Source organism: Pelecanus crispus, chromosome 3, assembly GCF_030463565.1.
Source record: "Pelecanus crispus isolate bPelCri1 chromosome 3, bPelCri1.pri, whole genome shotgun sequence".
Lineage (NCBI taxonomy): Eukaryota > Metazoa > Chordata > Aves > Pelecaniformes > Pelecanidae > Pelecanus > Pelecanus crispus.
The window spans coordinates 2,340,564-2,357,241 of NC_134645.1; the positions used below are offsets into that span (position 1 = coordinate 2,340,564).

Consider the following 16,678-nt stretch of genomic DNA (forward strand, 5'->3'; position numbering starts at 1 on the left):
CCTCATGCATAAAATACATTCTACTTATTAGTAGAACAGAAGGATATATAAACACTCTTTTTTTTTTTTTTTTTTAAGAGGAAAGGACAGAGGAGAGGGATAGAAGAAACTCACTGTTAGTGCCTACTCAACTATGCTCATTAAAGTTCATCTTAGCATTCAGAATACCCAGGTATTATTTTCAAAGCCACAATCAGATATACTTAACTTTTAGATACACTAACCCTAAATTTCAGCCTGTATGAAAAGGAAAAATAGTAATCAGACATAATCAAGGCTGACTGAGCCTAGCAGAGAACTTAACTCATCTTTGCATTTTTACCTGCTACACATTGACAGAAACGTTCAATTTCAGTTCTGCAAAACAGAAAATTATCTTTGCATGCAACAGCAACGTGCAAAATGCAGTATCTTAATTTACTATTCACTTAAAGCAAAGCATCAAGCAAACCTTTAACTGCAAGCAAATTACTGAGCCTGAACAACAAAACCTTTTTTGGCTGGCAGCCACATATTTATCATTTATAATGACCATGCAAAGTCCTAACTTATCATTTTTAAGGCAGCAGGGACCGAGGAATGAGCAAGCGCACAGTATGTTTTACCGTCAGCCATCTGAACGGCCAAGGAGCAGTAGTGACTGGGTCTGAAAGGAATTTCACAGATCCTTCCACTAGTTGAGCATAGACCAACAGACATCCATGATGTTATTTTTAAAGTGTGAAGTCCAAAGTGGAGGAAAAATAACCCTTCTGTACATGAAAATATTTGTTTTCTTTCATATACAATACACAAATGTCAAAAATTTATTTTTCAGAGACATTAAAAAGTCTCTAGCAGCATGCTTTTGCTGCCTCCAGCTGAACTCAATGGAGCAAAACCAGGAGCACAAAAGGTTATTATCCTCAGAACTGGAATGCAATTTCTTACAAATTTATAAAACAATGCAAAATAGTAATTTGAGCTGGACAAGGCTAGTCTCGAACTCCCGTAGAGGATCTGGGACGCTTGTGTTCAAAGGCACAAACACTCAGTTATTCCGAAGCCGTTTGCGTCTGAGAGAGAAGCTGTTTTAATGCTGCCCCCCCCGCAATGGAGTAAGGTAAAACACAGGCTAGAGCAGGCATAAATAGTCACCATCAGATTTGGTTTGTATGTGAAAGCTCAGGGCTGTGAAAAGAAATGAAACAACGCAAACTGAAGTGCCCCATGGGTGGTGGCTGGGGGCGAAAAAAAAAAAGTATTTTGTTGCCTTGATAGCAAGCTGTAACTTCACTCTACAGGGGTGGCCTTTGCAATTTCTCTTTAGACCTCGGCCTTGCTCACAACTGGGGCTCAGCGGTCATGCTGGAGAGTTCGTAGTAAACACATCTGGAGACAACACTGGTCTTTTTTGTAGCTGTGACAGTCTAAGAACCTAAGCAAGACAAAGCTGGCAAACGAGGTAATAGCGTGCCTGAAAGCTTATCCCATTTCTCCAACAATAGCAGTTGGTCTGAGCAGAAGATACTACCTCTAGCTGCAAACTTTGTTCTGCTCCCAACAAGCGGTCTCGCTGCAAGACACAGGCTTGCAAGTCAGTTAAGAAAAATCCAGATACTGGTAGCACAGTATGGGTTTATAATAATTACTATCAAGAGCTAAGAAGAATTTCTTTATAATTCCTTAAATAACTTGCAAAACGTATTATGCACCCGTCACTTCAGATAACAGCACTGTTCATCTCAAAGCTCATTCAGACACATCTACAGATTAAGAGAAATGAAGTCAGATGACAGGACCGAAGACCAGAACACTGATCTTGCTGTGTGAATGTGTGTGAAATTAAGATTATATGTCAGATTTGGGTTTGGGTTTTTTTTAACAGTGAGACAGTTCTAGAGGGAATACAGCAGTAACTAACAGCACGCTGTGAACAACATGGAAGAGAAGTGAGAAATGTATCAGCCCAACAGTAATGGATGCGAAGGATGGCTGCTTTACCCTTTGAGACAGTAATTTTACCCTCCACAGAATGTCTCTGAAACATCCAATCGTCTCCCCTCGGTCCTTTTCCCCACCTTGAAATGTAGCTGGAGCTCTGGAAAGGGCTATCTCCGTATTTGATTAACAATTCTCCTGGTATGAAATGGAGACCTTATAGATTACCAGCTGGGATGTCTGCTGCTTTTCCTTGAGGACCTGAGTATTTGCAGCACTCCTACCCCTCCCTAGTTAAACACAAAGGAATTAAAGTTCAACCCACACAGCGGTACCACGACTGCCACAAAACTGCCGGCAAAATAAATTCAATTGTAAAAATTGGAAGATGACATTCATTATTTTCAATATTTATTTTCAATTTTAAATATTTTTCCTCTAGATGTATTTTCATTCAGTTTTTTTTATAGCGTATGTAATTTTGGCCTACAATAACTGCCAGTAACTATTTCCTCTTGCAAAACCGTGCTAATGTCTAAAGCCACAGATAATTATAGTTTAAATATGATACGATTTTAAACTCTGTTTATATTTACCATTGAGAAGTTTCAAGCAATTGCAGAGACAGTGGCATATTAAGTAATTACTTTTCAACATTTCTCTTTAGCTGGTCATCTGGGATTTAAGGAGTTATTTGCTTAAGTATTCCTATACTCCTATCATTTTTCAAGCAAACTTGTTCTTTTTTCTTTTATTTAACTGTGTTAACTGAGCAATTTTTGTGTTACTTCATTACACATCTTGTTTTCTATTATATTAGCGTTACTTCTACTAAGAAGAAAAAATGAGTTTCCACCACAATCAATCCAGGTTTTTATTACTACACATCACAAGGAGTCTCCTATAACTCGGCTATTTGACTCCTAATAAAACCGTACACTTCACCACATTTGTACACCAGACGTGCAAAGACAAAGCATACAAAAGGGAAAAGGTGGAAAGGGTCATTTTTTCATTACAAGTGCTGCATATCGTGTGACTATTTATTACCTCTTCACAAGAATTAGCATTTATGTTTAGGATTATGAATGGTCTTCGTATTTATTAATGTTCAAATATTTTAATAAGTATGAACGGTTAATTTGTATTTATTGTGCAAGCTAGAGGCACTGAATGATTGGGCTGTAACTTGTTCCTTGTGCAAAGTGCATTTATGCCAGGACGTGACATAAACGAAAAGGGTAAGACACTGAAATCTCTCTAAATGCTTCTTTTCATCAGTATCTCATTTTTGAAAGAAGGGGGGGGGAAAGTATTTTTACTCCAAACACACATCATCAGTGTGTTACCGATACATCTGAAAGCATGAGCACAACTGAAAAGTACTGTCTTTGTACCGGAAAGTGTGTTGTTCACTGTGCCATTTCTGGCAATGCAGCATGCGACTGGTTTAACATGCATTCAGTAATGTACAGGAAAAAACCAAAATATATGTAATGCATGACAAATAAAAATAGAGCTTGTATTATAAAGACTTTTAAAGGCATGCAAAATATATACAGTGCAATTAATGTTTCATGCAAACTTTGGTGAGGTTACAATTTTACATTCAAACATGCTAGAGTATACAACTGAGCCCTACGCCATTGTTCTTGGAAAACAACAACCCGCAGATCTAACAAGAAGTTATTTTTTCATTGTAGTGAAATTTTCTCTAAATCCAGTGGACATTGAGAAGAACACCTATGTCATATTAGACTATATATATATGTATGTACGTATTTAACAATACAACTTCCTTATCATACACAACCATACTCATACCACACAGTTTTATTATCTTCAGAAACCAGTAGCACGGATTCAGCCTCACTAGTGCTTACACAGGTGGTAGGAACAAGTTCACTAGTCTGAACTGACCGTAGGTCACTATGATCAGATTTCTGACTAGCAGAAGGCTGTTCTTGATTTTTCGGCACTGATCTAAATGCTGACAGATTTGCCTCATCAGTTGTTTTTGATGCAGATCTTTGAGGCAATCCACTTATATTACTAACTAATTCAGTGTTAAGGGATAAAAATGGCTGAGCCACAGTAAACGATCCTGTGCTGCCATTACCAGACATACTGACTTTATCATTAAACACACTTGTGCTTAGCAAAGTTCTCTCACGAAAATTTGACCTTTCCGTCCTTGAAGCCTTAGGCACATCAGAGTTACATCCTACATTATGCGGTTTAACTGTATTAGCTGCATCGCTTTGTGGAACGCAATCTACTCTGTAAGCCACACAGTGAAAAAAATTAGAGGATAACTGGTGTGCTGAGTACTCACTAGAGGTTGATGGAACACTTCTGTCGGCGGCGGACGGTGCTGGATCAACCGATACAGGTTGCCTACTGTCCTTAGACAAAAAATCGTGAATGCTTGTCCTTCGAGTAGTTCCTTCTGCCGTGGAAATCACGCTGCTTGCACGAGGTAAGGTAGCGTAAGGATTGCAATCTCTTGATTGTCGCTGTGATACAGTTGCTTGTATCTTTTCTTTAACTGATCTGGGCTTCCCTTGAGTGCCTGATGTAAATTTTATTGGAGAGCTAGTAAAGTAGGTATCTTCAGTTTTACGAGGGCTGGGCCTTACAAGTTGTTCTGGTTTCATGGATCGTCCATCTGAGAAATCCACTGTATTTTTTACACTTAATGATCTCACAATACCACAACCAGCAGACAGCTGTTTTCTTAGCTTCTCCTTTCCCGTCAGCTCCGCAGACTCAGATAAGCTTTTCATGACTTCATCTAAAAGATTCTCTTCACTTGCAGATTTCATCTGTCAAAAACATGAAAACATCTTATAAATTTATAAATTGTAATTTTGACCTTTTCGTAAGCAACCTTTGTGGGCATAAATGAAGAACAATTCCAAAAAGGTTGGTTTTGGGTTTGTTTGGTTTTTTTTTTTAAATTTCCCAGATCTAAAAGCAGTATTAAACATTTATGGTAAAGCAAGTACTTTGAAAACTAGGGTGTCAGACAGATCAGAACTATCTGGAACTAGTTCCTGTAATACTGATTAATGCAGCAAAGCAGATGATCAAAACTTCAAGTTCATCTTCTCACTACTTGCCCTCTGCCATCACTCATCGTTACTTCCTAAGCAATTTCATATGGACTATTATTTTAACTTATACTGATCGTCCGGAGCTGAAAGCTGAAATTCTCTATACACTCAAATAAAAAAGACAAAAACCTCAGAAAGTAATGCAAAGCACATAACCTTTAGGTACTCTTGGTGCCTAGATTTGGACCGGACAGCTCCCAATTTTTTCTTTTTGGAGAAAAGACTTTAGAGCTTAGATCAACACTATTCACAGACTCCATGGAGAAAGACTGCAGTCTTTTTCAAAATGGTGAGAGAGACAATTTGGAAAGACTTAAGCTAAGAGCATGAAGGAGATGCTCTGGCAGAAGAATGGAAAGAGACCTCTTGAACACCCTTCCAACCTGAATGATTCTGTGATGCTATGAAAGGGATTCTGTGACTCATGAACAGCAGTGGGCTAGACTTGATCGGTGGTTGCTTTCTTTCTATTGCCAGAAGAGTACTGTCTAATGCTTAAAACCCAAAAATCCTTGTCAGAGAGACCATAGGTGAGAGGTCATTTTAAGTATCTAACAAAAAAATCCAGAAACTTAGCCCAGACTCAAGTCACAGACTATCCCAATCAATTCAGCTGTGAACGTCTATTTTTCAATTTCAGTTGTGTCGTTAAAAATAGATAGAGCCCGATCCTTACTCTTGATAGGCCCTAGTCACAGTAACTGGCCTGCTTTAGCCTAGAGCACTTCTAGGTTTCAGACAGATCTCCTCAAGAACTAGCGATGAAGCACTGAGAATACTAGCAGAGACAAGGTGATTTTCGACTTCTAACAAACTGTCCCTGATTTAGAGAAACATTCTCTTTGTCTTATTCCTCTCAGATTTCAATGAGCTCCAAGGTCAGGTTTTTTGCCCAGTAGAGTTAAAAAGATGAAACTGAAGCAGACAAGAGTCCCTCCTCAGGGAATGAAGTAAAGCATCTTCCTTCCTGTTGATGCGAGACAGGTCTGACAACAGCTCTTACTGAAGCCAAGTGCTGAACTGGAAGAAGGGAAGTAGCCTGCTTTGAGTTTACAGCCTTCCATCTCAACTCCGATGAGTGTACCATGCATCAGTACGCTGGACAATTTTGTGCAGTAGAGATCGACTTGCTTACCTAATTCAGTAACCTGGGAAGGGTCAAGCTGCAAAATTCCAAATGATTTTGTGATAATACAGCAAGTACAGTTTATCAGGATACAATCCACGCTGCTTCTTAAGGCAGGCATAACCAGTATCGCCACAAAGTTTTAAAGCAATTCTACTCACTGTAAGTCTTCTATTAATTCTGTGCCCATATATGGGATAACACATAGTTAAAATATTTTTTAAACTAACCTCGCTTGAGGTACTCTTGTTGCTTTCTTCTAAAAACTGTTGCAGGGTAACAACTTCACTTCCAGGAGAACCGGTTTTGATCTGTTTTCCGTGACTATCCAGTGTTTCAGGCGTTCTTTGCTGGAGCACAGGACTAGACCTTGTATGACCTTTCAAATACTGAATAGGACTGCTGCTGCTGCTAGACCAAGCCTCATGTTCATGTAGCAGACTAAATTCTCCGCTGCTGTGACTTTGCGGCCTGCTTTGATTGTTAACTGCACCTGCTTTTGGGGTAAATGGTATTATGTACTCCATAAGAAAAAAAATATATACGAAAGCTGTTAAACAGTACAACTTGACTCAAATCTGGAACATCATCAGATTCGGTTAATAATTCTATTTACAATACTAGAAAATCCAGTTGCTCTTTTTCACTCATACCAAATACATTATTAATACAATTGCACTCCCCTGACTTACCTCTTACAGCTCTTTAAACGTGACACGATAGCTTTTGAATAAAGAGCTACCTTCACTTATGATCTGGGTCTCCATCTACATAATACTATATTCCAAGAGGCTAAAGCTACGCCTCCACTCTTGCTCAGCATTGCTGTGAGGCACACGCTCTAATACACTATTAATGAGTTTTACATTAAATGAAATACAAAGGATGGAATGGAAAAAGTATTTTCTTCAGTATAGTTCTTCAACAAGAACTATTTAGGAATGCTGCTTCTCCAACAGTTTCTGCCATTACTTCTAGTTCATTACAACTGTGACCTGAAGGAAGCATATGGCATTAAATGCAAAATAAATTCCACAAAACACCAATTCTTGTTACTTTGCGGGGAATTCTTAGTTTGTAACATCATTACTTGGGTTAGGTTTGGTTTAAAACAGTTTGTAGCTTATATACTAATGCCACCCTTTTAATATTTATTAAAAACATAAGTTCTACTAATACTTGTATCCTTTCCTAATTTGGGGAATGAAGGCTATCAAATGCTTAAAGAAAAACACGCAGTGGTGTGTTGTGGGAATTTTTTTGCTTGTTCTTTTTTTAACCTATGAAGATGATGTTACAGAGAAAATAACAGAAATGAAGCATGTATGTAAATTCACCTACAGCATACCTTTGACTTCATGGAGTGAAGCATTGTTATTGCTATTGCTAGTGGATGTTCTGCCACTATCAAGGCTGGCTGGTCTGGAAGCTAGGTGGAAAATGAGGAGACAGCGTGATGAACAAAATTTTAGCAGATGACACGGTACCTTTACATTCTGATCACAGAATGCTCAGAGGCAGGCATCATGCACTATTTCACAGGCTGAGCATGCCCATTGTCAACAAAGTGGTTTCTTACAGATCAGAAAGCGAAGGGATTTCCAGGCAGTCCAAGAGGACACTTTAGAAAAGGGCACTACAGGAATAGTAAGGTACAAGGGAGAGGAAAAGAGAAATAGAGTGTACATTTAGAATTGAAACGGATTGGTTAGTGGGAAACCAGGATTTCACAGATGAGAGGATGGGCATGCAGAAAGCTGCTCATGATTAGGTCACTTACAACAGATTTGACAAGGAACCTTGCACATTGCTGAAATGCCACGAACAGGAGGAGCAAGAGCATCTGCACAGATAATGTCCTGTACTCCTATCCAATACAAGGGAAATGCACTGTTACTATCTTCAAAAATGTTTGTTGCTCATGCTAATTTTAAGTATTTATTGAAGAGTTAAAGCTTCACTTCTAAATAATCTACGATAGCTTTCCCTTCATAGCTTTGCTTGAAGGAACACGCAATGGTTTTATAAAATACAGTACATGACAAATTTAGGTTTCACTGAACAATAAACATTGAAAAAATCAGGCCAGATTTGGACTTGCGTTTTTTAGGATTGAAATGATAACTTCTTTTATTTTACTATTAACTCCAAATAATTTTTTAAAAGGGAAAATGTTTTGATCCTGTTCAGATGCACTTCATAGATACTTTCTACTAGAGATATAGAACATCTATCTGATGTAGTAGTTAAGAAAGAAAAGAATAATCTGAAGAAATGATACTATACATTCAAGAGATACGCAAATCACAGAAAACATGCTCACTTGTAACGATGCCATTCACTTTTGTTTGCAAACTTCGTTAACATTCACATAATATATCCTTAATTCATTTAATAAAAGTTTACATCTTACCATGAACTCTTGATCCTGTACTAGAATCATCACTAATACCTTGTGGACTTACATCTTCAAAGGATGTAGCATCTACACACAGAGACATAAAAGAAAATGTAAAATAAAATAAAATGAAAATACTACTGCAGTATTTATCACCTGTAAAATATACTAAAATATTTTTCAAACCAATCCATTTTTACTTCTGTAACATTCTGTAGGAAAAATCCTGAAATATTTTATAACTGCAGTTATTAAACCTATTCAGTATCTTAGCACTGCAACTCAAATTATTCAGGTTGCCTTTTGCTGAAAAACTTAAAATACAAGTCAAACCGATATTTATACGAAATTGCTGTTACACACAGTCACATCACAGTGCAAAAAGCTTCTACCTATACCTTTATTATTTAGCAACTGCTTGGATCTGAAGCCTGTAGAAGAGTTGACAGCTGCAAAGTTGATAGCTGTAGTAGAGAAGGCCATAGCTCCCAATTCTTTCCTCCTTTTACCCGTAGTTATATCATCAGGACCCTCCAGATGCTCAGAACTACCCGTCCATTGTCCTCCTGCTAGGACCATGGACTGCACCAGGTCATTCATGGCTGGGATGCAAATGAAAGCAAATGATCAGCATGGTCAATGTATTTGCTTCTGTTCTTACTTTGTATTGCAAAACGTTTGACAGTTTTCTAAGCATTAAAGCGGCATTGAATACTGGAAGATATAAACACAGGATCATCCATGTTATGACATGCAATCAGCTCAATGAATGGGAAGTGTTGTAAGTCAGAGACTTCTTTCAGCTCAGTATGGTTCTTAAAACTGATTTGATTAGGTATAATCGCCATGCTTGCACTGCAATGACATGTAATATATATATGTTAGAAGGTTTGATATGCTGTTTGCAATGATAAAATGGAATGAATAAGGATAAAATGGGCAAAGGCGCTCATACAATATAATGTCAACAATGATACGGGATCCTTGTACAGTGCAGGTTACTGCAGGGATACTGTATTTTACATAATAACAAATAAAAGGATCTGACAAAGATGACATCTGATGATATTCACCTTTACTTCACAAAACTAGAGAAAATTATCCACCCCTCATTATAAAACAAAATAAAATAAATCAATACAACATTTTGGCAACAACAACTGATGAATACTTGAAGAGCGACAGACCACCATACAGCCTTGCACTATTTTCTACACTTTCTTTAAACAAAAAGTTACAGTGATTTCTTAACAAGAGGCTTACGAAATGTGTAATTTAGAACTATTTAGGTTAACACAGTGCACTGTAAATTTATATGCACATAGAGACATGTGCATATAGGCAACCATGTATACAAAGATATGCAATCACAATGCACTGAATATATACATATATATGTATGTGCTTGTGCATGTAAATGAGTGGGTACGTGTGTGCACATGTGCACATATATAAAGTATTCAGTGCCAAGGTTTTAAAAAAAAAAAAAAAAAAAGGAAAAAAAAGAAAAAGCTCCAGCTCCTTGTATTGTAGCAGGACTTGCACATTGCAAAATAGGAGGAAAAATACAGCGCAGTCCAGGGAGAGGTTAGTGAAAAATTAGTAATGGAAGCCAGTGTAGCCGTTTAAAAGAAGCTGAACTGTCATAAAGTCTTACACATGGAGCGACGGTAGAAGGCCTTCATTTTGTCTTTTTCCTTCGGTCTGTTCCTCAAAAAGGGCAGTCTTTTCAGTGCAACCACTTTTATGTCATAGCATGAGGGAAAACGGAAACAGGGAAATGAAAGAAAAAAAGGGAGAAGAACAGATGGAAGTTAAATGTTGAAACTAAGGACAGAAATGAATGTCTGAGTTTAAGCTATGTATGCTATGCTAAAAACTATCATTCTCATGCTTCTGTGTGGTAATGAAATATGAAAACTACACTGACACATGAAAACTACACTATGGAAACTTTAATATACTCAGAAACGCACCGAAAATAATGGTGAAGAGTGTAATACAGTTTGAAAGTTCTAACTGCCAAGCTCTTGAAAAACAAACGTAACTTCTTTGCAGACGATTACAGAAATTGACAATTATCTAGTTTTTACCGTGAAAAATAACATTTCTTGAACATAAAACTGCGAAGCAAAACAAGCTTAAAATGAAAGCAACTCTAAGTACAACTCCTACTTTAAAATATGTTCACATCATTATTTTTTGAGATTAATAACTTTTGTAATCTTTTGCCCTGCATCTCTAGTAAGATACAACCTATTATCAGTCTTGCATTTGTTACATTTTGCGTTCATTAATAATTTTGGTCATCTACTGTCTTATAGAAAAATTACATGGACCTTATGTTCAATCTGCTGTTTGTGTGCAGTGACTTTAATATTTTACTGAAATAATCCAGTTCAAATCTGTAATAAGAAAAATAAAACCAAGATTTATTGGCTGGAATGGTATGCACCACATTTTTTAGCTGAAAAAATACCAAAGATTAAAAAAAAGAAACACAAACAACAACAAAAAAAAAACCCCAGCAAAAGAAAATCCAAATGGGAGTGTTGCTGTAGCATTTTGGGAGGACTAAGAGAAAACTGAGATAACGTAATATCAGGAAACAGAGTTAAAATTACAAATAGTATTAAAATATGGAGGAGGGGGAAATCACAAGTTAATCTGGTCCTTAGATTCAGCTATTCTGCATTAGTAACCGATTACTGGCAGACACCTGCATTTTGAAGCATCAGATAAATGTGTCAGCTGACTGCCAAGCATACAGGAGCCACATGCAAACAACCGGCATGTAAAGATCCAGAAAGAAATGCATAATAAGATCACCAAAAAGTTCTTATTTATGCAGATATGAAAGCAGTGTAGTCCAGTCTATCAGCCCAAGAGCTGCTTATTTTCTCTCTCTGAAGGCACTCTGGGGACATGTGCTTTGGCATTTGCCTTGGTTTTCTGCTCACCCAGCAGCTTGTTATACAGCAGGTTCTATTTTATATAGCAGTAGATATATACAGATGCATTTACAAGTGCACGTGACCTACCTTGAAAGAGAAAGAAATCTCCCTCTCCATCATATTATTCTGTGTTTGCACTTAGAGTAAGAACTTTACAATGCAACACATTTTACAGCTTCCATTGAATGCATGATTGGCACAGCCACAAGCGTCAAAAGCAAACACAAAAGTTTTCACAGTTGCAGAACATAACTCTATCTTGACCAGAGAGGGACAGCAAACGCCCTCCTATGTCAGGTCCTTATGATATGGGGTGGGCAAGAACAGGGAGAAAAGAAAGGCACACGTACTCCGTATGTAAGATGAAAATACACAAGTACAATTTCCCCTTTGAATGACTCACTACATAGGCATACATATATTTTTTATTATGTACATACACTTGTAGGTACTTCAAAATAACCTTTTGTTTGTTTGTTTGTTTTCAGATCAATAAAACATTCCTCCTCTTGTAGATCCTGAGGAAATAAACCAAAACCAACATAAACACGGATGCTGACTGGCTCAAAAAAAGTAGAGAGGCTGCTAAACCTCCGTCAAGGAGACACGCATATTGTCTATCTAACTGTATGTAAAAGTACGTAGCTTTGACTAGCTCCCTGCCAAAGGAATATGAGGCACAGCATCAGACTAGTTTTCTAGCAGGTAAATAACTAATCAGTTTTAACAGTAACACCAAGCCAAAGAGGTAATTCTGTTCTATTTCTAGTACGTTTTGTCCTCATGGTGAAACATGACTTCTGTAACTTCTATAAACCTTTACAGACAAGATAACTGATCCTTCTTAGAAACATCCACTCTAATCTTCTTAAAAATAACCAGAAGATGTTCAAGAACCATTTGAATCATCTGTGATTCTTGTTCATCAACACAGATCACCTCCAAAAGGACTGATTTACGGCTCTCAGCAACTGTACCCAACAGAAAACTCCACTGCAACTACTGATGTCCTGGAAAATCGCCCATCAAAACCTGTCCTTTGGTAAAATGCAACCTCCCTGACAGACTATGTAAGTAATTTCTGCGCAGAATACAACTAAACAAATGTCTTGCAAAAAAATACTGGAATGGCAGAGCTACAGAAGAAATAAACAGGACACCACAAAGTTTAGCTTAGGCAGCTTTTGCTCTTCACATCTTTATTCCAACAGACTTTAAAAATGGGACGGCAGGAGGACTGTTTTGGTCTTAGTAGTCATCTACTCAAAGAACTCTCGTTATAATTCATTAACTTTTCTTTCTCTTCTCAGTATTCTATGAACATGTTCTTGCTTTCTGAGCTGAGGATGAATGATGAGTATTGCAGAATTGCTCCACTGATAAGGAGATCTCCCATTTTGTAATCCTCCTCCTGTTTGCCAGAAATACTCTGCGGAATTCTGTATGGATACTATTAAAATCCTCAAATCGTTCCGTTGACGTACACAAGAAAATGTTAGGCAGACATCTTCTAAAAATTTTGGTAATAGAAAATGGAGCCAAATATACTTATTTACTTCCACTATGACACAATGTGTCTGCTATGGGTACTACTATTTAAAGATGACAGGCTTACTAATAGCCTTAATTCCTTTGGGACGTTGTTAATAATCTGGAATGGTGAAAGCGGAAGCTAACAATAGTAACCTTTTTCTCCACAGGGGAAAAAAAATTTCCACTTGCCTGCCTTGGGTTTTCTATGCAAAAGCTCAAAATGGTATCCCATCCCCCCTGAGAAAAAAAAGGCTCTGCACAAAGCAGGTTGTCAGATCTGTGGTACTCACCTGATTCGACCACTGAATACAGATATGAAAAGCAAAGGTGAAACTCTGCAGTCAGAGGAGCGCGCAGTATCCATGCTGCCTGCAAGATCTGACTCGTGCTGCCCGCGGTAGCAGCCATACAGGCACCCGCTCCGTTCCAGAGGACCTCTGGAATCAGGCAAGGGCTTCAAGCACTCTGTGAGACCTCAGGTGCCGTTTTCTCTGCAGAACAGGGCAACCTCACTTTTGCGCCAAGATCACCTATCTTTGTAAGACAATAGGTCTCTTGAAAACATTTGCATGAGAAAGCGTCCTGTATTAGGAAAAGAGTCTCCATCGCCACCTTCAAAAGAAGAAAATCTACAGATTTCACAGAGCAAATCTGTTTATCAGTAGCGGTAGCAGCAGGATAATTCATTTTGGAATCAGTATGTCCTCTCGCTTTCTCTGACAGGGGATATGGGGCAGGAAACCTATACATCTCAAAGATCACTTTATGTCAGATACTCTGTCCTCTAGCTCTTGAGAACACCACCGATTTGTGCCAGTGACTGAAATTTGGGGAAGGTAAGCCGCCTTCTCTTGCCTACTGAAGGACACGGAGGACATTGCGCCTCAGCAGCTCTCTCTGGAACCACCGCCATTCCCAGACGCAGGAGATCGGGATGGAACGGAACCTGTCTCTTCCCATACCCAAAATGGCCTTCGACCAGTGTGGAAAGCTACAATACCTGAGCATTTCCATAGACAGGCGGCAACGTACAGCTTTTCTCTTTCTTGTAGCTTCTTTCAGTGGAAGCTGCAATGTCAAGCCACTTCTTACAGAAAAAAAGACGGAGCCACAGTATCTTGATATTTAGGATTTACAGTCATTCTAAAAGCAGAAGACATATACTGCAAAACGTGCACCATTACTGGTACTTCTCCAACTGAGATACTCTCTTAAGTTTGTGAGACACAAACTGTCTCAAGTAAGATTGTCAGCATTGAATTGGCACATAATTCATCCAAATGCTATCAAAAACTGTGGTTTCCATGGCAACACGTGTAATGGAGGAAGGTTAGGATCCAGAATTAGATCAGCCCTTCCAGTTTGTGGATAAATACACTGGGATTAAGGGGAACATGAACAAGGTCTGCGGAGTAGAAAATTAATGAGGTCTGAACAACTTCAAACCTCTTTTGAGGATCAGCCACCGTAACTTCAACCGTGGCTCCACCGGGAGGGTAACTGCACACTACAAGGTCCCATGTACCATGCAAAGAAAACTGTCACATAAAAGAGCCCTTCCAGAACATGAAATCGTCGACACAGATGCAGATGGTCTGAACCAAAGCGTGCACACTCTTGATTCAAACTAACACACTTGCAAAAACATCCACTACAGCTTCATTCACTCCTGAATTCCACAAGACTTCCAGTTTATATGTAAAAGCAACAGTTTTTTTAAGTCAAAAGTACCTGTTTTGAACCTTGACAGACCCTTACACTGAAAAATGCTAAGCTTCCCAAAGTGACAAGTCAGCAACGGAAGTGATAAAATGTACCCTTGAATTTACTGTTTTCTTCAGTTATCAAAAAACCTCACAAATCTGATTTTAAGTTTCCCTGACATAGTGTTTTTAGATGTTTTTGACTAAGCTTCTGCAATAAGCACAGAAGAAAAAAAAAAACAACCAACACATCATAATGGCTTTAATAATTTCTAACACAGCAAATTCACAGCTGGCACAAAACCCAGAATATCAATCTGCTGTCTTTTGAAACCCAAGACATTAAATTTAAAAAAAAAGTATTGCCAAGATTTTAAGTGAATGTTAATACAGATGTATTCTGATGCTTTTACATGCACAGCCAAAATGCTTTTGGTGCATAATTATTAAATAGAATCATTACAACCTGATAACTTGGCTGTAATACTATCTCTCAAGTTGTAAGAAATTGGGCAGTTTATGATTCATGCCAAGAGGGGATAACAAAAAATATAGATAATAAATGTACATACTGCACAGAACCTGGCTTTTTGTACTGTGGGCATCCTAACATGATGGCTGTCGTGCTTTTGCAAGGTTAGCAAATTGTGTCTGGAACATTTGATCTATGCCCACCTCTTTAACCCTCCTCAGTCTCCCTCTCAGCCACTTAACTCTAATCTTTAGGATGAGTAACAATTCACATTTTTTTAACAGGTTGTGTCTGTCCATTAGCTCTTCCTATTGCATATTCAAATATTATCCAAATTCTTCATCACTGGTTTTGTGAACTGCTGGAGGAACACCTTCAGACAGATGATCTTTTTAGGAACTAAAGGATGTTAGCACAGCCACAGCTTGGAAAGCACTTCCAAGACAAGGAGAACGATTCATGCTGGGACAAGTGGGAGAAACAAAATAGGGTACTAGTGAGGGCATGTGACAGTCTATCCAAAATTCTGCTCGTCTGACCCAGTAACAGTGCCTGCTTCATCTTACCCAAGCACTGTAAATGTATTTTAACATTTACATTTAGAGCTACAGAAAGGCTAAAAACTAGTTCCTGCCCAAACACTCGAGGAGTTTGCAATAAGTTAGTATAAATCTGTCATTAATAAATGAATTCAGGTTTCATTCCTAAAGACTTTAAAAATTACCTTTAAAAATCCTCCAAAACACACAACCTTTTCTGAGCACCTCTTAATTTTTAATCATAACAAAAACACATTTAGCCAAGGATTATCAAAAGAAAAAAAAAAATGTTTTGCAGTACTCACTATTACTCTTTTTGGTCCCCAAGGTCTGGCCATCTTCAAGAGAGTTTGAGCCCACAGAGGAACTATCCTGACTGTCCTGGTGGGGCAGCTGAAGAAATCCTTCACTGGATTCTGAACGGGTAGGCGTAAGGGTCACAGACTTCAAACGTTCTCGATTAACATCCTTCTTAGGTTTTATCAGCTTCTTCATTTTCAGAGCAATCCAGTTGCCCCTTCTGTTATCAATAATACAAGTACATTTATTGCATTTATAATACATTACTTACGCCTTCAGACTTTTCCTAACTTGTATTCAAGAACACAGACATGATTCTGCTCCCCTGAAGTTTAATGAAATCTTAATTTTCAGCTAGAACAGAATATGTATGTCACGTTTTAGATCTGTGTTTATTCTTATATTGTGCTCATCAGTACCTTCTTGGTGGAGATGGTTCATAAAATTTATACTGATCCATTATCTTCTCTTCCAATTTCTCCTTCTGTCGCCTTAATTCATTTAGCTTGTCACTGTAAACAGAAATTAATGATAATGTCTGCTTCAAAAATGTATATAAAATGTGTGAGTAGCACATTCCTTTGGATATGTTATCTGAAAGTTGTCACTTTTCCTGA

At 38.0% G+C, this 16,678-nt stretch overlaps 1 protein-coding gene across 3 annotated transcripts in view; it reads right to left on the minus strand.

Moving 5' to 3' along the window:
- The window catches only part of CCDC88A (coiled-coil domain containing 88A), a 76,316-nt gene that overhangs the window by 122 nt on the left and 59,516 nt on the right, over positions 1-16,678 (minus strand). For 2 of the 3 annotated variants that reach the window (XM_009489301.2, XM_075707004.1), the window contains exons 24-31: positions 16,481-16,573; positions 16,067-16,281; positions 10,218-10,301; positions 8,959-9,162; positions 8,576-8,647; positions 7,511-7,591; positions 6,393-6,658; positions 4,256-4,745 (exon numbers count right to left, since the gene is read on the minus strand). In XM_009489301.2, the coding sequence (XP_009487576.1) occupies positions 4,256-4,745; positions 6,393-6,658; positions 7,511-7,591; positions 8,576-8,647; positions 8,959-9,162; positions 10,218-10,301; positions 16,067-16,281; positions 16,481-16,573 (1,505 nt within the window). The remainder of the gene's footprint in view (positions 1-4,255; positions 4,746-6,392; positions 6,659-7,510; positions 7,592-8,575; positions 8,648-8,958; positions 9,163-10,217; positions 10,302-16,066; positions 16,282-16,480; positions 16,574-16,678) is intronic. The other variant, XM_075707005.1, reaches the window with a different exon arrangement.